We start from the raw sequence: 25,812 nt of genomic DNA, 5'->3' as shown, positions 1-25,812 counted from the left end.
GTGAGCCTGAAGTGAGAGACCCTTGACTGAGATGGATATTAGACTATGAAGCAGTACATTTGTCTCAACTTAAAAACTAGGTTGAGAGGGATTTCTCATTTATATAGATGCATTTCTATGAAACAGTGTTGTTGGTTTCTTTCATTAGAATTTTCTAATGAACAAATACACAGAAAAAAATCCAAACCTGTCTAACAGTGATGAACGAGCTTCCTAATGCTATTCAAGCAGTGCCACAGATTTCTGGGTCCATAGCAAGATAACTTCCTTCTACCTGCTTATGAAATAAGCAATGCTTCCCAATGTTGTGGTTGGCTCTTAGTAGTTACTAATTCCTATTTATAGAGCATCCAACAGTTCTGTGAGCGTGCATAAAAGTTCCTCACCTGCCCCTGCAAATTGTTTTGTAATGAGCTGCCAATTGAGCAGAGATCCCAACAAAGGAGGCTGGGTTCATTTACGTGGAAAGGAGGAGAGTGTGAGTTAGCAAGACACTCCTACATACATACTCTGTATCATACTCTGTATAAAACAGAAAGCAGACTTCCAAGTTTATTTCAAAGAATCACGGCTTTGGGTTTGTCTTAAAATTCAAGTATGCCACCCCTACCCCATCTTATTGGCTGTTGTAACACTGAAAAGGAATCAGTTACCTTTTGAAAAAAGCTGATAAACATTACATAGACAGCGGAAAACCACATTCTGAAGTGGTTTCCTTTTGCCAGCCCCTAGGGACAGCAGCTGCAGATGCTATAGTGGCCACGACTGCTTCAAGTGTTTCTGAGGGTTGAGCACCATGTCTCAGATGCCATGAAAAAGGAGAGAGATGGATGCCTTACAGTTTTGGTGTGAACTCTAGAACAAATAGGTTTGTGCAGGTTGGGTTTTCTGTGTCATTCCTACAGCCAGCGTTTGATAATAAGCAGAGCTCACCAGCACCTTCCAATACTGAGACGTTTAAAACAATGAGTCATTTGTTTCTAAAGCCTCGCTGCACATATCCTTACAGCTCTTGGCAAGTTTTAACAAAATAAAGTTCAGTACCGTCCTAAATGTACTTTCAATGGAATGTGAACATGAGGAAATTTCAAGCTAAACTCCATTATCAAGTTTAGAGAGAAAATGAGTTTAACACCTCCTTTTTCCTCTCACTATTGACCTCAGGCAGTCCAAGCTTTGCACCCTCATTCCACAGCACAGCTGCAGGTCATATGGAAGAGTGTTCTCTCACTGTTCTACCTTTGTCCTTTCTTACCAGCTCCTCTGCTAGTTTCGGTCAGCTGTTACCATTACCTCACACCCATAAGCCTCCTGCACACTGTCAGCTCCTTGAGGTTCCTGTGCAGGAATAACACGAGGGAAAGGCTAAGCTGAGTGGTCTCTTTAGCACTACTGACAGATGCTTCACAGAAAGAAGAGGATGAGAAGCAAGAGTTGATGATCGTGTAGGGGAAAAAAAAACACAAACACAGATAAACGGCAGAACCAGGATGATTTTATATATCTATGTATCTCTATATATAGAGATAGATAATTTAAATACTGTTATTATTTGTTTCATAATCTTTGCATTAGCCCTCACTTAGTTTCTTGAAAATACAAGCATACGCAGTGCTGAATAAAGCCCTGTGGTTGTCTGTCTTCAGAAACAAAAATCCCTAATGAGATTCTTATAGATTGCTCATGCACTTCTTTATGAATACAAGATAAAACAAAAATTAAGCAAAAAGGAAACAGGTGCGAACATGCACCAGTGAAAGCGAGAAAGTAAAATTCACAGAAATGACATTTACAGAAATAGCAATATATACCGAAAACTTCTTTGCTCTTGAACTGAGCCTGTTAACACGTAAATCAGGTAAACAGCATCCTCCTTCAAGAATATAGTCATACACTTCATAAGCTATATGTTCTGCGTACTATAAGTGCCATGAGGTCTGTGATGGTCCCTTGGGTTCTGAGATCATATTTTTCCTATTGTTTTGCTCTGTGACTGGAAACCACATGGAGCCCTGGGCTCTGTTACACCTCAGCTCCCTAATATTTGGAGTGTTCCATAGCAACACACAGTGAGACTAAACCAGATGACAAGTGAAAGTGGTGCTGGTTATTCAGTGAACGCAAAAGGAATCAAAAAGGAAAAATTTGGCTGGTAAAACACAAGACTTGCTGCAATAGAAGACAAAAGCAATAAAAAAGACCCAGAACAATATGCAAACAGTATTCTGAACTTCAAATGACGCAAGCAAGCATTGTTAGGTCTATTTTGTTATGGCCTGTGCTCAGAGGTTGATTTGCATGAAAAAAGAGAATACAGTAAAGATGCATTAAATGCTTTTCAAGCTTCACTGTAGCTTTCTGTTCAGTATATTCTGCTTATACCATCCCTAATGGTTAAAGTTAGAGATGCCATATCAAGCAAAATGTCCAATTCTTTTTTTTTTTTTTTTTTTTTTTTTTCCCCCACCCAGCAGTATTAACACATCTTCATTCTGTAATTGTCAAAGCAGTAATATTTGTATACGGGAGGGGGAATCTGCCATATTCATAGCAAAGTAGAATAATTGTAACAGGAAAAAAATTATCATGGGAAAGAATCCATGAAATAAATTCTGTACAAATAATAATCAGCTGATAAATTAAGTGGAGTGGCATGGTAATTTACTAGAGGGAAATAAACATAACATAGGAAAAATCGTGCCTTTTTTGTTCCAATGGCAGGAGGAATTTCATCAATAATCTTCCACTGTTTATCCATGTTTTTCTGGTGCATTTGAAGGCTGTTATTTCTTATTCAGTTCAGCAATTAACTTACTTGCTGAATTGTCATCCATACTTATTTGGGTCCTAGGTCCCAAGCTTTATAATAAAAAAAATAATCCAGGATGCCTTTGCTCCACACGCTTCTGCCTTTCAACAGAGCAGCAAAGTAATGAATTTACTACAGTTTTATGTTCCTCCTTCTGAAAACAATAATGAGAGGAAGGAAGTGATAGGTGAAAAGAAAGAAAAATCTTCAGCTCTTCAAAGGGAAGTATCTCAACGTTACGGTTTAGGTGGAGACTTTAAGGTCAATCAGTGTGGCTACACTGATTTTAGTTCAAAATGCATTATTATCTGATTTGATTTTTTCATTAAAAGGAGGGGAGGGGGGCTACCTTACAGTTTTCAGAAAAGCAAATTCAGCAAGTGTTAGCATTTCAAGAGCATATTAACTGAGTTTATGATAAACCTAAAACATACTCAGACCCCAAGCAATTCTAAGATGACTGCTGAGCTTCTATACAGACTAGCATTTTATTAAATTGCTCTTCCAGGCAGAGAAGGACCTGGGAGTGATGGTTGATAGTTGGCTGAATATGAGCCAGCAGTGTGCTCAGGTGGCCAAGAAGGCCAACAGCATCCTGGCTTGTATCAGAAACAGTGTGACCAGCAGGGCTAGGGAGGTGATCGACCCCCTGTACTCGGCTCTGGTGAGGCTGCACCTCGAGTACTGTGTTCAGTTTTGGGCCCCTCACTACAAGAAGGACATCGAGGTGCTTGAGCGAGTTCACAGAAGGGCGACGAAGCTGGTGAGGGGCCTGGAGAACAAGTCCTACGAGGAGCAGCTGAGGGAGCTGGGCTTGTTCAGCCTGGAGAAGAGGAGGCTCAGGGGCGACCTTATCGCTCTCTACAGGTACCTCAAAGGAGGCTGTAGTGATGTGGGGCTTGGTCTGTTCTCCCACGTACCTGGTGACAGGATGAGGGGGAATGGGCTTAAGTTGCACCAGGGGAGTTTTAGGTTGGTTGTAATGAAGAACTTCTTTACCGAAAGGGTTGTTAAACATTAGAACAGGCTGCCCAGGGAAGTGGTGGAGTCACCATCCCTCAAGGTCTTTAAAAGACGTTTAGATGTAGAGCTTAGGGATATGGTTTAATGGAGGACTGTTAGTGTTAGGTCAGAGGTTGGACTCGATGATCTTGAGGTCTCTTCCAATCTAGAAATTCTGTGATTCTGTGATTCTGTGATCGGTACTTCAGTTTTGACTGCTTTAGCCTTGTGAATTGCTCTGGTTTGGTTTTGTTGGTGGGGTTTTCTTTTCGTTAATGAGAGATTCTGACCCTTGGAGATCTGGAGAAAAAATGGGTCGAGGCAGGGTTGCATGGGGCAGCCTTTCTCTCTGGCAAGCCAAACGGCCTGGGGGGGAGCCAGCCCCAGAAAAGGGGGCCCTCAGCCCCCCTAACCCTCGTCCTTCCTCCACATGAGGGCATCTTCCGGGCCTCTCCCAAGGCAGCCGCCTTCGGCCTCGCACGGGCCGCTCCATCACAGAGCTTTGCCGAGGTCACAGTGGCCACCAGCGGGCACGCCCTTGCCCCGGGCCCTATAAAAGGGGCCCCCCTGCCCCTGGCCCACCACTTGCTCAGCGATTTGGTCTTCCGAAAGCCAGCGGCTGAAGGAAGGCCAGAGTTACAAGCAAAGGGAGAGCGAGGCGAGCAGCAGCCCTTCTCAGTGCGAGGACAAGAAATTGTTCCTGGGACCACTGAGAAGGATGTCTGGCTCTGCGTGGATGCGCCGTGGGTCGAGGGCCAGCACCTCCAGCACAAGAACCATCAGTGCCCAGGAGGTGTCTGGTGCCCGGCCCAGAGGCTATTATGATAAATATCATTGGAGCCAAAGCGATGCGGGGAGCAGGCCGGCCCCTCGGATGGACAGCAGCAGCAGGCCTGGGCCTAGCCGGAGGTCCAGTGATGACGGAGAGCGTGGGTTGGAGGGCCACGGGAAGCGGAGCCGTGCCCAGCGGTCAGAATATGATGCGGGACCCAGCCGTGGCCAAAGGAGAGATGACATCAGGAACTCCGTGAATGAAAATCAGGCGGAGAACAGAACAGACCCGAGGCCCAGAACTGGGAGGCGTCCTGGTGCGGCACCGTGGCCGGAAAACATGCCCAACGGACGGCAGCCTGTGTGGGCAGTCCCTGCCAGGGACTGGCTTGTCCTCCAACCCGCGGAGCCCATGGAGGTGGGTGCACGAGATGAAGAGGAAGCGATGGAAGTGGACCCACCTCAGCCACAACAAACATGGGACTCCGCCGGCAGCTCTCTGAAAAGCGTCCTGAAGGAACACCGGCAGCTGTGCAGAAGGGCTCGGCCAGCTCCCTATTCCGCATCGCCCAGGCTCCACTCCAGGCATTAGCCTGGAGACACCTGGCAATAAACACCTTTGCCAGTTGTCAGGGGTTGTATGAGTGCTTCTTTCCCATCCGGCAACCCTTGTGCGAGAGGTGGCAGCCCTTGTGTGCAGAGCCTCGAGGAAGAGCCCAAGAGAGGCCCCAGCTCCCTTCGGGATGCTGCGCTGGGGTGACAGGAGGAGTCCCCAGGAACCACCACGCGCCTTTAAAAGTTGTAAAAATAAACCGAGGGGTGAAAACAGTAGTGCGTGAGTGATTATAGCTGGCTACTTTCTTATATTAGGAGTGAGTTTCTATATCGGAGTAATTGGTAATGACAGACGTGGAGAAGGCTGAGGTACTCAGCAACTTCTTTGCCTCTGTGTGCACAGGTAGAAGGGCTTCCCCCATCTTTCATTTCCCTGACCCCATAGATGGAGGCTGGGGGAGCAGAGTCCCACCCAGTGTAAGCGAAGAGCAGGTTCGAGACCAGCTGATGAATCCAAAGAGGTACAGGTCTACTGGACCTGATGAGCAGAATCCCAGGGTGCTGAGGGAACTGGCTGCTGGAGTTGCCAAGCCTCCATCCATCACAGCAGAGAAGTCCTGGTAGTGGGGTGCTGTCACTGGGGAGTGGAAAAATGGAAACGTCATGCCCCTACTCTTCAAGAGTTAAAGAATTTGAACAAGGAGTGTTGCTCTTCAACAAGTAAAACAATGAGGAGACATTACTTCTCAGAAAGAGCGCTCAGGCATTGGGACAGGTTGCCCAGAGAGGAGGTGGCGTCACCGCCCCTGGGGGTGTTCAAGGAAAGGTTGGACGTGGTGCTTTGACTGCTGCTGTGGCTGTCTTATTTTCAGATAAGCTCGTAATATTAACAAATACCAGGAAATAAACTATGGTTGCTACAGAATGTAAGGATTTACCTTAACTGATGCTTTATCTTAGCACAAATAACATTTGCAAGAATAAGGCTGGGGGGGGAACACGAAGGGTAGAGGTTAAGCAAGTATAAAGTAGCACCCTTCTCGTTGGCTGCCTGGCAGTTCGTACCCACTGAAGATCTGGCCCAACTTGCCTCTAGTCTGTTTTCCATGTTACAGGGGAGCCAACTTTCCTCCTTTATTCTGGTTTACCTTTTACTTCACGTAGTGTTTCCTGCATTACCTGGCAAAGTGTAATTGTAATTTGAGTCTTAATTTTGAGTCTTGATGTTTGGGTCTTCAATGGAGGCATGGAAAGAAGTGTTAAGAGCAGTGTAAACAGCTTTTCCCTAGCCCCATGAAATTTGAGGGCATAATTTACCCTTTAAATTTTTATACTTGCTTAGGAGAAGCCTTTAGCTGCATGCATAGTAAAGCGTTTTCCCCATGCTCTTGTTGGATCACTATGTCGCTACAAGTTCATAGGTAGGTAAGATGACCTGAGCCTGGATTTCTACTGAGGAGCTTACAATATGTGACTGCTTAATTGAGTGAGTTCTTTTAGTTGTTTCTTTGCCTAATTTCAAGAGCAAATTAGTACTTCTCGGTAGCAAGTAACCTGGTCTTCTACATGAACTGTTGACATCTGAAAGCTTTCCAGGGCACAACTTGGATGCCTAAAGGGTGACAGAACAGAACCAACCAACTCTAGTTTCCTGGAGAATCTCCCTAAGGATAGGGCACTTCTACTCTTCGAATCCGAATCGTTTAGGTTGGAGAAGACCCTTAAGATCATCAAGGCCAACCATCTACCTAGCACTACCAAGTCCACTGCTAAACCATGCCCAAACTTCTTTACCGAAAGGGTTGTTAGGCATTGGAACAGGCTGCCCAGGGAAGTGGTGGAGTCACCATCCCTCGAGGTCTTTAAAAGACATTTAGAGGTAGAGCTTAGGGATATGGTTTAGTGGAGGACTTGTTAGTGTTAGGTCAGAGGTTGGACTCGATGATCTTGAGGTCTCTTCCAACCTAGAAATTCTGTGATTCTGTGATCGGCACTTCAGTTTTGACTGCTTTAGCCTCGTGAATTGGTCTGGTTTGGTTTTGTTGGTGGGTTTTCTTTTTGTTAGCGAGAGACTCTGACCCTTGGAGATCTGGAGAAAAAATGGGTCGAGGCAGGGTTGCATGGGGCAGCCTTTCTCTCTGGCAAGCCAAACGGCCTGGGGGGGAGCCAGCCCCAGAAAAGGGGGCCCTCAGCCCCCCTAACCCTCGTCCTTGCTCCACATGAGGGCATCTTCCGGGCCTCTCCCAAGGCAGCCGCCTTCGGCCTCGCACGGGCCGCTCCATCACAGAGCTTTGCCGAGGTCACAGTGGCCACCAGCGGGCACGCCCTTGCCCCGGGCCCTATAAAAGGGGCCCCCCTGCCCCTGGCCCGCCACTTGCTCAGCGATTTGGTCTTCCGAAAGCCAGCGGCTGAAGGAAGGCCAGAGTTACGAGCAAAGGGAAAGCGAGGCGAGCAGCAGCCCTTCTCAGTGCGAGGACAAGAAATTGTTCCTGGGACCACTGAGAAGGATGTCTGGCTCTGCGTGGATGCGCCGTGGGTCGAGGGCCAGCACCTCCAGCACAAGAACCATCAGTGCCCAGGAAGTGTCTGGTGCCCGGCCCAGAGGCTATTATGATAAATATCATTGGAGCCGAAGTGATGCGTGGAGCAGGCCGGCCCCTCGGATGGACAGCAGCAGCAGGCCTGGGCCTAGCCAGAGGTCCAGCGATGACGGAGAGCGTGGGTTGGAGGGCCACGGGAAGCGGAGCCATGCCCAGCGGTCAGAATATGATGCGGGACCCAGCCGTGGCCAAAGGAGAGATGACATCAGGAACTCCGTGAATGACAATCAGGCGGAGAACAGAACAGACCCGAGGCCCGGAACTGGGAGGCGTCCTGGTGCGGCACCGTGGCCGGAAAACATGCCCAACGGACGGCAGCCTGTGTGGGCAGTCCCTGCCAGGGACTGGCTCGTCCTCCAACCCGCGGAGCCCATGGAGGTGGGTGCACGAGATGAAGAGGAAGCGATGGAAGTGGACCCACCTCAGCCACAACAAACATGGGACTCCGCCAGCAGCTCTCTGAAAAGTGTCATCAAAGAACACCGGCAGCTGTGTAGAAGGGCTCGGCCAGCTCCCTATTCCGCATCGCCCAGGCTCCACTCCAGGCATTAGCCTGGAGACACCTGGCAATAAACACCTTTGCCAATTGTCAGGGGTTGTGTGAGTGCTTCTTTCCCATCCGGCAACCCTTGTGCGAGAGGTGGCAGCCCTTCTGCGCAGAGCCTCGAGGAAGAGCCCAAGAGAGGCCCCAGCTCCCTTCGGGATGCTGTGCTGAGGTGACAGGAGGAGTCCCCAGGAACCACCACGCGCCTTTAAAAGTTGTAAAAATAAACCGAGGGGTGAAAACAGTAGTGCGTGAGTGATTATAGCTGGCTACTTTCTTATATTAGGAGTGAGTTTCTATATCGGAGTAATTGGTAATGACAGACGTGGAGAAGGCTGAGGTACTCAGCAACTTCTTTGCCTCTGTGTGCACTGGTAGAAGGGCTTCCCCCATCTTTCATTTCCCTGACCCCATAGATGGAGGCTGGGGGAGCAGAGTCCCACCCAGTGTAAGCGAAGAGCAGGTTCGAGACCAGCTGATGAATCCAAAGAGGTACAGGTCTACGGGACCTGATGAGCAGAATCCCAGGGTGCTGAGGGAACTGGCTGCTGGAGTTGCCAAGCCTCCCTCCATCACAGCAGAAAAGTCCTGGTAGTGGGGTGATGTCACTGGGGAGTGGAAAAATGGACACGTCATGTCCCTGCTCCTCAAGAATTAAAGAACTGAACAAAGAGCACTGCTCTTCAACAGGCAAAGCAATTAGGAGACATTACTTCTCAGAAGAGCAGTCAGGCACTGGGACAGGTTGCCCAGGGAGGAGGTGGCATCACCGCCCTGGGGGTGTTCAAGGAAAGGTTGGACGTGGTGCTTAGGGACATGGTTTAGTGGGTGACCGTTAGTGTTAGGTCAGAGGTTGGACTCGATGATGTTGAGGTCTCTTCCAACCTAGAAATTCTGTGATTCTTCTATCTAGTTGCAACACCAACATGGGTTTTGGTGTTTGTCACTGAACACACTGCGTTCCTATACATAGCGAGTGTTGAAGATGACACTTTAAAGCCTAACCTTAAAAGAAAACCAAGAATAAAGTGCTTGAGATGACTTGTAAGTTGCAAAAGTGCTTTAAGAAGCACCAGAAGAATACATGTAAAGATTTCTTAACAGCTATGTTCAGGCCACCTGCAAACATCGCGATGTGGGTATAAATCAAGTAAAGAACAGAACAACTCTACTTCTACATAAAAGGGATATTTGATATCCAGTTATACATGCATGCAGATCCATGTTTTAAGAGATATCTTCCTTTCATAAGACAGAAAAGATATTAAGAAGATAAAGGTTCAGAGGATGGATTTTTTTTTTTTTTGCTCTCATTTTTTTTTTGCTTCCATTTACACTGCCCAGGCAATGCCAATGATTAGAAAAGCCATCTTCATAAGGGAGTCGTGATCCCGCGGTTTCTGGGCCCCATTTCTCAGACTGAGGTTAGGATAACATACATCGAGCTTTCACGATTGCTTTCAGAGTAACTCAGAGCAGCACAAAAATGCTCAGTAGTTAACAGCAAAGCTATTACTGTCGTGAAACTCAGCGCGTTCCACTTCCTGCAGCTCGCATGAAGCCATCCCTCCACATTTGGTTATTGTGGTTTGCACACTGCATTTTCTTCTGTTCTCGTCTTCAAATTCAGTTGAGAAATTAAAGGGAAATGGACACACACACATTAAAGCTCACCTGGTTTACAGTATAGCAGCACTGACACGTACAGCACACTCGGTGGGGAATTCCAGGCTTAGCAACATACAGGCCATGCTGTAGAAATGAGTGTGGGGTTTTTTAACCTTTCTATGGACTGTCACAGAAACTAGGCTGAAGTAATTAGTTTTCACCACTAGTGGGGAACTGGAGGGACACAGTAATCACTTGGTGTTTTAATAATGACACGCATTAGGAAAATACATTCTGAGGTTGTGACTACCCCTCTTTTGGGCAAAGATTATATATTCAGTACTTGTAACAGCCAAAGACTTTTTCTGGAAGTAGGCTTTCAGATAACCTCTGAGGAACTGTACAATGGCTTTGAATGACAAAGGCTCACCTTTCTATGTCCTGGAACTTAGAAGGAAATGAAAAGCCTGTAATTTCCTACACATTTTAGAGAGAGGCCAGGTACTTAGCGACCCAAAAAAGCAAATATGCCTTTTGATAAAGCCATGAGCACCTATGCAAGTTAACTTCTCCTTGTGCGGTTAGGTATGTAAAGAATTAGGCTGCTCTTAATCAAAATCATGCATCAAAACTTTTCTAAGCATTCAGACTGGTGTCTTGAATGATGCATGCCTGAGAAGTGAGTGCCAAGCATAGGTAACGGGGGAATACATTCAGAAATACTTGTCTTATTAAACACAAAACCACCTGTTTGTTACAAATAACTTGTGTTTACTAAAAAGCGTATGATTAAAGAGGTCAGTTTTCAAAGAAACATGGTAGGCTTACATTGTAATAATCCTTTTGCCCTCATTCGGACCAAGAATGAAACACTAACTGCTAGTAGCTGGATTTCCACTGGTATCAGCAATTCCTAAGTAGCAGCCACCTCCAGCAAAGAGACTTCTTACAGGATTCTTCTTTGTTACCCTAAATTGACAATAACCACCCTGCTAGTCAAAAGTCAAAAACCTTCCCTGACTAAATTAGAACTTCTCAGCAACTCCATTGCACAGGGTTAGCTTCATTTCTTTAAGCTTGTGGAGACTGAATCCCCCTTCTCCTTCTTTCATCCTGCCCCTTTCAGCACCTTCTTGGCAGCCTCCAGACATGCAGCGGCATATTTAGCACACTAAATACTAGTAGCATAGCCACACGTTCCCAGCCAGCCCAAGCTCTGCATGGATGAGCATGCAATCTCAAAGCACTACTGCAGAAGCTTTTGTTTCACCGTGTGCCCAGAACTAGGACTGACTATCTTAGAGGACAAAGAGATTGAGGAAGGCAGCACACCTGTCAGGAAACAGCCTTCCTGAGCACTAGGGAAACCAAGTCAGGTAGGTCTGAGGCACGTGGGAGGGCAGGGAGGCAGGCTGATAGGATGGAGAGGTCTCTCTGTGTGGTACAGCTTGTGGAGTGCCAAGCTCCCACGTAAAAAAGCAAGTATGATGACTTTGAGCAAATTTAAGTCTTTCTGTTGCACACGTTCTAACACCTGGTAATTGAAAGTAGAGAACAGGTGAGATTCAAAGTAAATGACAAGAAAGGGAACTCTCTTCTGGTTCATCACAAACAGAAGTGGTTGTAACATCACATCCCCGAAGATTTCTAGCTCTTCTATCCATTTATATACTTAAATGAAGAATATATAGATATCTCCCATTTTCCCATTTCTTGAAATAAATTGCTGCTACTTTACCTATATACCAGGCAAGTATTTTCAGAGGGAGATGGAGGAAGCGATAGTTTGACCCATGCACTTTCAGAATGTGGTTCTCATTCAAAAAAGACAAACTGGAAACCCTTATTAGCTTTTACAATTACCTTTCTTTCCTAAGCAGGACTCTTAACCGAATTACAGTTCTATAACAACATTCGTTCATGTCCCAGCCCTGGCCATCTTGGTTGCCTTCTGCTGAACTTGCTCACATCTGTCAGTGACATTTGTATTGGCGGGGCCCAAAACTGCACACAGTTCTCACTGTGGTCTACGGAGTGCTGAGTAGAGGGGGTAAATCACTTCCCTTGATCTGCTGGCTATGTTGTGCGGATGTAGCCCAGGATGCTGTCGGTCTTTCTTGCTGCCAGGGCACACTGCCAGCCCATGCTGACTGCTGTCTGCCAAGCCCTGAGCTTACCCCTCTCGCCCCACCTTTCTGTCAGAGCTGCTCCCCAGCCAGTCAGCGCTCAGCCTGCATCGATGCACGCAGTTATTCCTTCCCACCTGCAGGGCTATGCATTTGTTCTTACTGAATATCAGAAGACAATTGCCTTTTCCTCCACCCTGTCTAGTTCTCTCTGGAAGGCAGACCTACACTTAGGTGTGTCTCCATTTGAATCCTCCTCATTTTGGTGTCATCTGAAACCTTGACAAGAATAGGATATTGATCAAGATGTAAAATTCAGCAGATCCTAGGATAGACCCTCGCAATGCTCCACTTATTATTGCCTTTCAGGTTTATTATGACCCATTAACCAATGGTCTGTAAGCCCAACCATCCAACCACTTTGTTTATTCATCTGGTGGTTCATCTGTATGACTGTAATGTCCTAACTTTATATTCCACAAGAATACTATAGGACACAGCATCAAAGCCTTGCTAAAGTCAAGGTGATATCCCCTGCTCTTCCCTCATCCTCCCATTTCAGCCTTTCACAGCTAATGTAGTGGCAGATCTTTATGTCCTTTTACATCCCATGCATATCTCAACTCTTGGCTTTCCAAGTTTTCCAAGAAACTTGGCTTTCCAACACATCTGGGTGACATTTCTAAATTCCTCCTTTACAGTCTGTCCCTTCTTCCATCCCTTGTATGGTGCTGCTTTTTTGAATCTGAGCTGTCCTGAGTGCCTGGCTTAGCCAAGCCAGTATCCCAATACAGCCACTTGTTTTCCCAAGTGTCAGATGGACCCTTCTTGTGTCTGGAATGGCTTCCAGTAACATAGGGCAATTTTCTGATGAACTCATTTCTGTGAGGATTTTTATGGTCAGAGGGAAAGCTAAGCCTGCATTGAGGTGATAGTTCAGCTAAGAAATTTATAACAGCAAGTATGAAATAGTTTCCTGAAAGTGTTCATAATTATGATGAAACGAGTTCTGTAGAACTCCACCTAATTCTTTGGTATTACTTTTCCTGTTCAAAAATGCATAAAAAACATCTTCAAAGTTTTAGCTTGCTGTCCATATCCAATCAAAAAAACAAACAACCCAAACCACTGTTTTAAAAAAGGAGTGGAACCTCAGTTTAACATGTCAGATCAGTCATGTCAGATCAGTAAAAGAAAAAGCATCTGATTTTTCTTCATTAAGATTCAGACGAAGAGGAAGCCTGCTAATTTCAAAAGCTAAACTGGTATCGTGTTCACATAGCACATTTCCCTGCTCACAGCGAGAGCACTCAGCAAATTCTGCTTCACACCTCACCACCTCAGACCACCTTCTCACATTTTCTTGCTTAAAGAAATGCTGCCCTGCTTCAGTGCACCAACATGCGAGCGCATACAAAATGTGGAGTAGGCAATCAGAAATGTGCGTGTTTCCCAGATAGTGCGTGGTGAACACATTTCCTGCACTGCCGAACAACAGACACAGGAAGCATCACCATCAGCCGCCAAAACTAACTGTACTGCATTTTTTTCTTTCAATCCAGGTGTCAGTCAGTACAGCTGAGAACCAGAAGTCCCCTGAATTCACAGAAGTAAAACAGTTAATTTATTTTTGATGGAAAGCCCCAGAATGAAAATGATCTGATTTCTGATAAACTGTATAAGCTTATTATACTCTAAATAAGAAATGGCCATAAGAAAAAAGAGAGTTACTGGGTATGTGCATATCTCAGATTATGAGAGATGTGCTTTGGCAGGAGGAAGAAATAAGCATATATAATTCCTTGCACTGACTCTACAGTATAAACAAGATTGCGAAATGCTAACAACATTCATCATAAAATGTTGTTAATATTTCTCTGTAAAGAAAAATCATGGATGTTCTAAAAGATGCCACAGAGAAAACAGTAATTTGATAAGAAAAATGCATATTCAACTTTTTTTTTTAACTATGGATTTCCAGTAGTTAATGATGACTCAAACCAGCCACACAAGTACCAGAGAAGCTAATAACGTGTCTGAAGTCACACAGACCAAAAGTTCAGTGTCCATTGGGACTGTGTACAAATACTGAGAGGTAGACAGGTTTTCTTTTTCTTTACACAGACTGTAGGCATTCCATAATGGATGCAGTGAGCGGACTATATTTTAATCTCCAAGTGATCCACATGGAACACTTCACTTATAGGCTGTCTTCTCCACAGTGCTTTCAGGAGCTCCTGACAAGTCATCCCTTCACTGTTGCGATGAAAAATTCCATGAGGTCCTCCGCAGAAGCTGGGGGAACCCCTAAAAAAAAATCCCCTGAAAGCATTTCGCTGATAATTCAGAAGACAACAGGGCAATTTTGGACTGAACTGGCTGTCTGCAGGAGCATTTCTATGAAGACTTTTTATACTGATGAAGGAAGTGAAAGAGCTAAAAACTCAGGAAAGGTCTGGTTGCTTGTCCTCCAGACTCACGTCTCTGGCTCTGTCATGCTTGAACTGAAACACTAAGCATGTCTGTTGCACATTTGCAGCTGCCCAAAGAACAAAACATAACAGAACTAAGTGGAAGATATCTACCCAAATTTCAATGCATGGCATCCCTTGCTGTAGGTTGGCACTAGGATGCAGATATTTCTCAAATATAAAAGTTGTCTTTCAGTGCTGGTTACATCTTAGTGATTGCCAAAATAAAACTCCCATTAAATTGATCAGGAATAAAAGCTAAGATGGGGAATATCAAAACGTTCAAGCCAAATAAATATAAAAAACAAACAAACAAAACAATTCTCAGTCAAATCAGTCCAACACCAAGAGTGAGAGACAGATCAATGTGTGTGGCTCACTTGTAACAGAAAGAGTTAAAAGAAAATTCATAAGGGATATCATCACTCCAGTATGGACTGACCATGTGATGGTAGATAATAAAATTAATGTTCCCAATAATTATCCCCACCACCCAATAGCGGACCCCCCGCTTTTTGTAAAATGAGCACTATTTCCTTTTCACACAGAAACTAGTTTCTATTTCCTTTAAGTGCCTCTTTTGCTTAAGAGATGGATTATCAGTAACTTACCTCTTTAGGTCACGTAAGAAAGAGTAGCATTTCAAAGAAATCACTTGTTTTCATAGCTAAGCTAAAGCTCAGCGACACAACTATCAAGGGGATGAATATTCTCTACTGGGACAGCACTGCTTGTCTGGGCACTATGGAGCTCATCCCTTCCAGCCCAGCACCAGTTTGGCCAGTTAAATCCAGAGAAGTGTATGGTGAACAGCAAGAATACAGTAACGCTAAAACCTGTAAAGCTGGCCTTACACTAGCATGGGAGCTAACAGCTCACCTAAAGCCAAAATGTTTTGTTCACAAACAAAACTGGGCTGAAGTGGAGAAGGAATGAGGGTAAGGCCTGTCAGAAGAAACCTAAAAGAAAATTAAAAACAGAAGTCAGAAGCAGAAGTTTGGAGTCATTTACACCAGCAAGTGGCACACTGAAAGTTCATAGGATTTTTTTTCTCTTTGTTTCACCTAAAATTGTCCGCTGCTGTAATCTTGGAAATTCTCTCACATGTTCTTTTACACTCCACCAAGTGGTTGCTAGAATGAATGGGAAATAAAGCCTGGGAACAGGTAGAGTAAAAGCAAGTATTTAGAAGTTTTTTCTGTGCACATTAAATCTCTTCTACACACATTAAGAAGTTAGATGAATTACTCATCACAAGTCTGTAAGAGAATTGAAAATAAGAGAACTGAAAAGCAGTAAAAACAGCTAGTGATAGCCAGCTGTGCTACTGGAAAAGAAAAAAAAGATCTCTATCCATCGGACAGATTTAAATAGAGGTGATTCCAGCATCAGGACCAACATACATTATTTGTATCAAATAATGGGGATATTCTAATAAGCCGTAAAACTGTCAGATTCAAAATAAGTTATTATAGTAATTAAAAATAAATAAATAAATAAATAAATAAATAAATAAATAAATATATATTAGAAGAAAAGAACAACTATTAAAAATGAAAGCATTTCAAGCAGCAATCCATAGTCAGAAGTGGGGAAAACTATTTTCTAGATTAAGATGGTGGGAGATGAAACAGATGGGTCTGTTACCAACCATCACATGATGAAACTGGGGAAAAAAAAGTGAAATTTCTGACCTCCAAATATCAGAAAAGCTTTCTACTGAGGCAGGACACAACTATTGCTCATAGCATCACGCTCAGTCTGACCAGAGCCTGGACTACACTGTCTGTCTACAGGAAACAAGGATAGGAAATGATTTTTTTTTTTCACTTTGCAAGCCACACTGTTATCCAATACCAACATAACCAATCTCCTCTACCAAAAAAGTTAACTGGTAAACATAACTCAGATCCTGTGGTACAGCAGTGTTACATGGATGTAAGTGAAAAGAATATTACTCCTTATTTACTCTAGAAAATATTTATTGCAAGAAGGTTATCTTCAATATCCTTGCAGTAGCACATGATAATCCCTTTCTAGAAGAAGGTCTGAAACAACACCTGCAACACGTACTGATATTTTTAACATATCCCAGAGGTAAAAATAGTAATTTCATTTCAGATGGGCGGTAGTCATTCCATGTCTGGCAAACAAACCATCAGTCCTGCACTGATCAAACCAGCCAGTTCATAGGAGGAAGTCTGTCTAGTCCCTCATCCTGGACTCACAGAACCTAACTGGTGACTTACAGCTGCTTTTAACTGGAAGTCCCAGTGGTGCCCCCCTCTCTTTTAACTTGAGGCTGCAAGGTGCAGAGAGATGTGGTAGAGAATAGGCTCCCTTGCCTCCTCTGTTTCCAGTGAGAGCTGAACCAGCAGTCTGCACTCAGTTCTGGAGTATGAAGTCTTTAAATTTGGCTTCCAGAAGAATGTTCACTTATATATCCAGATCTCCCCAAATGTAAGAGTGGGCATTTACCCATCTAGCAATCTAAGCATGCAGATAAACCATGTGTTGCCTATGTCCAAAGGCTTGGTCCAGTATACTACAGATTAGTTTACTTTAAAATCCTGAATTACTTGAGAAAGAGTCCAAGCACTTCAATTATTATTATTTTTTTTTATAGAAGAGAATCATAGATTAGCTCAGAAGAGACCTCTAGCAACTATCTAGTGCAAGTTTTGTTCAGAACAAGCTTAAGAATTACATCAGGTTGCTCATGACTTGGTCTGTTTTGAATATTTCCAGGGAGGTGGATTACTCAGTCACTACACAGCCTGCTCCATTGTTTCCACTCTTGTGGTAAGTTTGTTCCCCAGAAGAAAAGCAGTAGTGCACCCTTTGAGTAGGGTCTGGATCTAGCATCCCTACAACCCTCCCAGTAATTCACTGAGGAGAGCCCCAACCTGAAGAAGCTCAGCTCCCTCAGCCTCTCATTGTTCATGCTAGGTATGAAAACAAATACGGTACTGATACCATCTCTTCCTTCCTTTCTCATCCTGTTCAGGGGGGTTAAAAGCAGTTGGTAAATAAGTCTGTCTGCGTGAAGGTCAGTATTTACCTGATAACGTGCAGATAAATGTTTCCTGTGGTACAGACTATACAGGGGCATTTATGTCACTACTAGCATGCAGAGGATCAGTAGCCTCCTGTGGTTAAACCCATCCTGATACAGAGTGTCCCTGAACGTGCATCATCGTCCCGAGTCCTTTGTACCACAGTCCACTACGGGACTGTAAATAAGTGAACAACTCAGTTACCACAGCCATACGCAGCCTTGTACAAAACATTTGTGAGCTATTTCTAAGAGCTAATGAGCTAATCAGCTAATCAAAGCTGTAAGCATTATCTAAGAACACAACATTTTTGAAATTGTCCAGAAAAAAACAAAACAAAACATGGATATGTCCAAGGACCAGATGAAGTACTTACACCTCTAAAGCAACCCAGACAAATAAGCAGAGGCTATTTCTATCTTTTCAGGGTAACAATTAATTCATCTTGCTATATATCCATGGTGTCATCTTTGCAGTGGAATTCAAGTAGATCTGAAAAATGCACATCTCCCTGGAACAGCCTGTAGTGTTCACATTGCCTTTACAAACAACAGCTCACATCAATCTTTAGACCGTTCTGAATCACCTCATGTTTCAGAGACTTTCCTGAAATATGTCAGTGTACTTCCAAATAATCTGACTTGGAGAAATTAAATGGAATTTCCCCAAATTTTCACGACACAAAACCCTTTCCTATGAAAATTACTTTCAAACATTTGCACTGCTTGTGGGGCTGAACAAATCAGACGCCTCTATTCTAAGAGTATTCTTGTTTGAAGAGCAACTGGTACATACACAACTAGCAAAGAGTTTGTTACATAGGGAATGTTAATACTGGTATATCTGAAAGCACTCATTTCTAGCTTACAACCGATTTGATGGGTTGAAGTGAGAGTATGCAATTTCAGAGCACACCTGGTATAACAGACACATAGCAGGTGAGTTGTGTCAAGATTAAACTGCAATATTTGGAGCCCATTAGATAAACTCAAAGAAGAACTGCTGATTTGAAAAGACCAATCAGAGAGGGACAAGAATTCAAGGTTCTGAAGTTCTTTTTTTTTTTTTTTTTTTTGATGGGGGGGGTGTGTAATGCAGACACACAAAACAAACCCAAAGTAATTCAGTTTCATCCGGTTTAACCTCGACCACGAGACACTGCTGTCTGTTTTCTTTCTCAAAAGACTCACGTCACCGCACACTGAAAAAAGGGAACTTCCACAGTTTGCGGTGAGGCTGCACGATAAACAGATCTGTTCACACCAACTAGCAGGGCTGCCTGCGTCAATAAAAGGAGGTAGCAGTCAGGGAACTGGCATTTGGTGCTTGGAGGATTATCGCTGCGCAAGGCGCTTCGCATCAAGGCTAAGTAAAATGCCAGGATTATTTTTCTCCCACCACAACATGACTGAAATAAATGGAAAAGACGACTGCAAGCTTGCAGAAGGCAAAATCCATAAAAAGAAGCAAAAGGCTTTGTAAGTATACATGTCTCAGTCTAAACTCTAATGTGTTAGAAATGAAAATAACACTAGATCTTGAAGATTAAGAATTGGCGCCTTTTTCAGGCTAACTGACTGCTAACTAACTCCTGCTCAAAGCCCAGGAATATAGCATCACTGTAAGTGGCTTGAGCTAATAGAAACCAACGAATTGATTAATTTAGGCAAGCAGGATGAGATTTTTGGATACAGTGGCAGTCAGTCTTTTGAGAAGAATTACATGGATATGCAACTTCACAGGCTTCAGTCCTAGGATTGAGCTGTTTGCCTCTATTTAAGCTTTAAGGAATTTATGTAGAATTGAAATGCAACTGCGATTGTAAAGGATTACAGAATGTCTGTTCATTGGTTTCAGTGGTGCGGATCTCAAGAATTATTTGAAGTGCATGGTCCCGCATCTTGAATCTGGGATTAAGGCTTCCAACTCCAGAAATGTCGTGTAAGTACAAAAAGCAAATCTATGGTTAGATTGCTATATATTCCAACTTCTTTTTACTGGCTTCTAAACTACTCTTAGACCAATAAATTATTTCTAACACAACAAAATAGTGCCTGAAATTTTCAAAAGGGACTAATATTATAAATTCATTAATAATTTCTGCTTCCTAAATTCATTGTTAGTGATGATTATATTTGCATCAAATGATGGGGAAGAAGAAGCCTCTCTTAAATCTATCTTCCTCAGAGGCATATCATATCCAATCTGTAAAGGTTTACAAGAAAAAATGCTTCATGCTCAAGGGAATAGCCAAGGTATTACAAGTCTCATTTCAGATATATGGAAACAGTAATATGGATTCAAAAAGATTTGGTCATAGTCACAGTAGCAGCTCATCTTTCAGGGAACAGAATTCAGAGTGACTGCACAGTTGCCTGTTTTTCCATTTCTCCAGTTATTTTTCCTCAGTCTGGGCTCTCAGATCTGCACTGAGAAAGCCATAAGTTTAATAAATGTGTTACATATTTCTGGAATAGAATAATCAATTATAAAACTTGTCCGTTTTAAACATGCAAGTGAAAATGTGATTTCTTACCTAAAGCCTTTTCCTTCTCTTGTCAATTTAGGCTTTCTGCAGAGGAAGTAATGCAGTGGTCCCAGTCTTTGGAAAAGCTCTTGGCCAGCCAAAGTAAGTACTTTACTTTAGTAGTACTTTTTTCTTATTCTGCAGATAAAAATTTATCTAATTTCACCAAATATGCAAAGCTGCAGCATCCTGCAAACACTGACAAAGAATGAGCATTTCAGTTATTCACAGCTCCAGTATTCTAATTGGATTCCAAAAATTTGTCTCCCCTGCCCTGTTTCATACCTCTAGTATAGCAAATAACACCCCAAAAGCTCAATTCACTGCTTTCTGACCAGTTCTGTCCCTGTACAACACTGATTTAACTTTGAATTCTGCCTTCAGCTATACCCTAGGACAGTCTATTTAGGGAAGACTAGAATCTGATGATACGTTTTGGTACCTGGGGTCTAGATCTAAAAGCCACTGAATGCCATTAGGAAGAGTCCCATCCCCCTTAGAACTGGAGTATTTGCAGTATGTAAAAAGAAAAGGGAGAACACTATTTTGGCAAGATTTTTATACCAGAGATTTCACTCCTGCTATAAACTATTTATTTTTTATCACCCCTGGTCACAAACATCATATGGCGTATTTGTGTTGGCTGTAGGTGGTCAAGGTGTCTTTCGGGAGTTCCTGAAGTCAGAGTTCAGTGAGGAGAACATCGAGTTCTGGCTGGCCTGCGAGGATTACAAGAAAACCAAGTCTGATCACTTACATGGCAAAGCAGAGAGGATTTACGAGGAGTTTGTCCAGTCAGATGCTATTAAACAGGTAAGTGTTAACTTAATCTGTATAAATTTACCGTAAAGGGATTCTGAAAATTGAGGAGAGGGAAGCATTCCCCCACTGAGATGCACATAAATTCACTTACACAGGAAGATGACAGCCACATGTTTTCTGTGCATGCTCGCACCGTTAGTGCCTTCAGACATGAGTCTATCAGACCTCACAAGTGCAGTCACACGACACAGGCCAGCACTACTACAGTGCCAGCAGAAGTTCAGTTGCAGCACTAGTGGCTTGACACATGATGCTGTTCTCTCCGAGTCAGCACAGTTTGAATTACTGCTGGCGTTTGGGGTCAGACTGCTGGAGTAAGCTTGGCTTGTAAGAGAGCTGTGGATTATTTGTTGTCCTTTAAAATATGGGGACATGCTAGAGAATTGAACGTTGTGTACAGTGAACATAGCTCTAACTGGAGACTCATTCTACACAAGATTTCTTCTTGTTTTAATTTGAGGTTTCATTGGAGACAGTAATTCATTGTTCAGCTCTAGTGCCTCTGACTTTTTAAGAAACTGCATTTCTATTGTGCGTAGCTGGGATATAAACTTCAAGTTCCCTCATTTTGCAGTTCTGATACTGAATATCACACTGAGTTTTAAGGCTAGGAATTTATTTCCTGACAAGACCAAGTGATAGATACAGCAGAAGAGTACATTTTAAACATGTCGATGACTTTTTTTTTTTTTACTTTACAGATCAATATTGACTATCATATGAGGGAAGCGACAGCCAAAAGGGCTCAAGACCCAACTCACACAAGTTTCGATGAAGCCCAGAAAACTGTGTATGTCCTTATGGAGAGGGATTCATATCCCAGATTTTTGAAATCCAAAGCCTACCTGAACCTATTGAACCAGCTGCAGACCAACAATTCAAAATAAAGGGGTTGAGATAATGAAGAGGCAAGGAAACTATGTCAAATATCCCATGGAAACATCCTCCAGGGTGGCTGGATCTTGGCTAGGAGAATGCTGTCCCTGGGAGGAGGTATGAGTGAGATGCAAACAGCTCCATGGCCAAGAGAAGGCAGGATAAAAGCTAGCAAGACTGCTACAAGGGCGAGAGCAGTACATGGAGAAAATCCTCTCCTGCCATACATACATCATGGAGATGAGACAGGATCTGGATGCTATTTATTATTTGAATTCCACTGTGAACATTGAACCAAGTCTTAGATGCCAAAGAACTGCTGGTTATTAGGAAGCACAAGATTAGCACGCTGAGTGTTGGGAAAAGATGATCAAGTTCAGAAGAAAAATAAAGACAACTGACAACTTTGTGCATAACAAGAAAATACCCAAGACTGTTTAATGGCTTTTTTAAAAAAATCTGTGAAGTGTTAATAAGTGTGAGTGCAGCTCCATGATAATATTGTGCTATGTATATATTATAAATTGACTTATTTTTAAAATTGATCTCTTAAGTTATATAAGAACTATATAAGCTGTACTTTTTATTTTTTTTTTAATGTTTGTATTCAACAAGCAGATATGTAGCATCTTTTCTGTTTAATTTATTGCAAAATAATAAGCAACTCTTCAATTAAATCTACTCAAAATACAGAAAAAAGTTATGGTAATTTTCCATCTTATTTTTTTGTTTTCTTTCCATTACAATTACTGAAACATGCCAAAAGAAGTACTGAAGCACATGGTTCCCTTCTGTCCCACTATGTCACTACTTCCCATCTCCTTATTCAAATATTATTTTTTCCCTCTCACCCCACAGGCCCTTCTCTCTCTCCTACTCACTTTACAGAGACATGGCCTTAGTTATATGGAATACCGGATCCTACATAGACAACACCCACTCACCCCCAAATGAAAAAGAAAAAGTAGGCCCAAATTTCCTGCTTATTTTTCGTACTCCCCCAGCTACCGGCGTTTGAGTCAAATCTCAAATTTCATTTGAAAAATCTCCATTTCATCACTGACTTCAGCATCAAAGTGGATTAACTGTGATGTGTTGAGTACAGAAGATAAAATCTTGCTCACTTACACAGAGAGGCAGTAACTGGTGTGACTCAATAGCGTTCACATTTCTTATGGTATTAATGCTACAGACTAATTTTAGCAAGATTCAGCCTAATTTCCAATATCAATAGTCATTTAATTTCATTGCAGACAAAGCATTAAATTTACTCTGTAATACATGCAGTGTTATGCACAGCCTGTACCACACTGGATAGTGATGGGAACCAAAGAAAGAAAAATTGCACTTGTACTCAAACTGTGCAGCTACAGAAACAGGGACTACCAAATCTGAAGTGCTTAAAATCTTGTGATGACATTACAGTTTGTAATGAAAATGAATTCAAGCGTGTTCTGGTCTTGATGAGTTATCATCATGAGAGACAGCTATCACATGCGTAGCAATACAAGACGTGGCAGTACAAGACTAGCTCACCCTGACAGATTTTCCATTTTCCAGAACATGAGCTTCATCAGGCACACTCTGCCTGTCTGTACCAGGTGGAGAAAAGCTGTAAACCCACAGACTCCCCTTGTGGGGAAAGGCTGTGCTCACACTGCCACCCTTTGGGGACCTTGGGGCCTCCAAGGGAGGACAAAGGGTCTGTGGGAGGCTACATGGCAGTTGCTGCCAGCTTCCTCCATCGCCTACTGTCATAGCAGCCTGGCAGCCACCACAAGGCACAGCCTCCTACTTCTAAAACTAGTGTAGAGAGAGAGAACAAGCACGCATATACCCGAGGGAGTCTCCGACTGCAAAGCCTGAATTCTCCTGAAACAACGTGAACTGGTCTCCAATCAGCTCTCTTAGATAAGCTGATTTTCCAAGATCAGTAGGAATAAAGTGAGTTCCTGTGAAGTAGGAAATAACACTGCCTCCCACACCAGGGGCATCCTCATCTTTGCTGACACACTTAGCATGTACCAAACGTCACTGTTCGCATAGCTCGAAAGCCACGGAAGACAAAGGAGTGCTGCCAGTGCTTTTTTTTTTTTTGTTATTATTATTTACTTAGGAAACCAGGTCCCTGTGTGCACTGATCACATGCTCACAGAATTAATAAGAAGCAGCTATCTACATCTCCTTTGTACATCACACAGTGTCCTTACAGCACTTCCAAAGCGCCCCCACAAGCCTGTCAAAGATGCAACGTCAGCTCCACTCTGCACAGGCAGTGCCTTTAACTGATGCTATCCTCGTAAACCTTTTAAAATTAGTATAGGCACAAATTTAATTTACAGCACAAATCTACACCTGCACTATTTTGCCATGATTTAGCCAAACACCTGTATGAAGCTTCTGACAGAAATCATATTTCACAGTATGTTATGTAGTAGGTTAGTTATGATTTTTGTTTGTTTGTTTTTAAAAAGAAAACAAATTATGCTCCTTACAATCCAGCAATTTTACTTTACAACCCTAAAATTCATAAATGCCCCTGCAGTAAGGGCCTGAAACTAGCCCTACAAGTCAGGTGCCCAGGTCACCAGGTCTTACAGCCCCCTCCAGGGCTCGAGCAACACGGCCGTGCTTCACCGGGGGATAAACAGCGCTCAGAAATGCAGAGCTATCTCTGGGATGCTGTCACAAGCCCCGTGTTACATAGCTGTTGCTACAGCAGGGCTATACAAAGCCGGTTGTTTAAACAAGGTGCAGGAGATCTCAACATATTTTACGGAAATTTATTGTGCTGTCCATATTAATCTACCTAATGGAGAGAAGCTATAAGTAATAGCTCAATGGTACAACTGCAACAGCTTTAAAAGTACTTTAAGACAAGTGCTTTAAACCAGCAGAAAGTTAGGGGAGGTGTTTTTAAAATTATTTCTGCAAAATCTTTTTCACAATGCAGTATACAGTGCTTATTTTGCAGTGAATTCTTCCCTTGAACCTAAAAATGGAAGGTTTTTTTGGGGCTCTGAAAAACAAGAGAACATCCAGAACAAAGGGATTAAGCTTTGTGACCTCAGATCATTGACAAGGTGCATGCATTCTATCAAGTTCATTTGTAATTTCTTACTCATCTCCTCCTGCCCCCACCCATGCACATAAATAGCCTTGGTGCTGTAAATCGGTTTCACAGCTGCGGGTCATGCCCTGCCAAGCAGGGCAGACTCTTCCAAAACAGCGCACGTTACACAGCCCTTCCGTAAGTGTGCCCCCCACGGAGAAACTTGTGAACAAAAGGTCTGGTTGCTATAGTTGTAAATATGTTAGGTAACTGGTGGAAACTGTCCTTCTTCAACATATGCTAGAGTTGATCATCAGTTACCTGGTAAAACTTTCCAGAATTGGTTTGTGCAAGAGGGAATTAAGTTTTTGCACTTACAGGTTCTATCAGCCAACATAATAAAATATTTAATGGGTGAAACACCTTACCTGCTTTGTTTGGTTGATTTTTAATTTTAACTTTCCTCTTTCGGAAACAAATATACCATAAGAGAGTAGGAATTTGCAGTTCTGTTTAAGGACTGAGAGATAAACCATTGATTCAGACTGGCCATCAGCTACAGATCAGTACTTGAAAGCAGGATGCTGTACAGGGAGAAACTAAGATTTGACAGTTGTGACTCAGACTTGTCTTTAAGAGTTCCTTTCCACTGCTCAAGGAAACATCTTCAGTGTTTGTCAGTGTTTCAGTAGTTATCAGTGTTTCAGTAGGAAAAAAAATAATCATGGTGCCACCTTAGGGCAGATTTTCAGAGTGAGTTAACTTCTCACAGCTGTAGAGAGTTTTCTTTAGGAAGAACTCAAGAGCCCAACTTTGCAGACACAATGCGAAACTGCAAGGCTCATTTTAGTCTCTCCAGTTTGAAAAACTTCCTGAAAACGTATTCCCCAAAATAGATGTTTTAATATTATAGAATTGAAAATGCGATATAACATTGTGTTAGTCTCCCACATATAATGTGGGCCATCCATGAAAGCCTGTTACTAGAGGCAT

General features: G+C 43.1%; 1 protein-coding gene and 1 long non-coding RNA gene across 2 annotated transcripts; one reads left to right on the top strand and one right to left on the bottom strand.

Annotated features, from left to right (window-relative positions):
- Positions 1 to 18,804: 18,804 nt before the first annotated feature.
- On the top strand, positions 18,805 to 22,467 carry RGS1 (regulator of G protein signaling 1). The gene is made up of 5 exons (XM_005010364.6): positions 18,805 to 19,020; positions 19,400 to 19,483; positions 20,110 to 20,171; positions 20,719 to 20,882; positions 21,593 to 22,467. The coding sequence occupies exons 1-5, from the start codon at positions 18,917 to 18,919 to the stop codon at positions 21,776 to 21,778; spliced, it is 600 nt and encodes a 199-aa protein (XP_005010421.1). The 5' UTR covers positions 18,805 to 18,916; the 3' UTR covers positions 21,779 to 22,467.
- Positions 18,861 to 20,723, bottom strand: LOC119717662 (uncharacterized). The gene is made up of 2 exons (XR_005267665.2): positions 20,079 to 20,723; positions 18,861 to 19,971 (listed from the first exon to the last, which is right to left on the bottom strand). It is a non-coding gene; the product is annotated as an uncharacterized lncRNA (long non-coding RNA).
- Positions 22,468 to 25,812: the final 3,345 nt, after the last annotated feature.

This window comes from Anas platyrhynchos, chromosome 8 (assembly GCF_047663525.1).
Source record: "Anas platyrhynchos isolate ZD024472 breed Pekin duck chromosome 8, IASCAAS_PekinDuck_T2T, whole genome shotgun sequence".
In the NCBI taxonomy this organism is placed as follows: Eukaryota; Metazoa; Chordata; class Aves; order Anseriformes; family Anatidae; genus Anas; species Anas platyrhynchos.
The sequence above is the reverse complement of the archived record's forward strand: the minus strand, read 5'-3'. Positions and strand labels throughout refer to the sequence as shown.

What these genes read in the sequence shown, in the direction of transcription:
- RGS1 (XM_005010364.6), top strand. Translation starts at nt 18,917, where the DNA reads ATGCCAGGATTATTTTTCTCCCACCACAACATGACTGAAATAAATGGA. An exon ending in AAAAAGAAGCAAAAGGCTTT is followed by an intron (nt 19,021 to 19,399) that starts GTAAGTATACAT and finishes CATTGGTTTCAG; the next exon opens with TGGTGCGGATCTCAAGAATT. An exon ending in AGTCAGATGCTATTAAACAG is followed by an intron (nt 20,883 to 21,592) that starts GTAAGTGTTAAC and finishes TTTACTTTACAG; the next exon opens with ATCAATATTGACTATCATAT.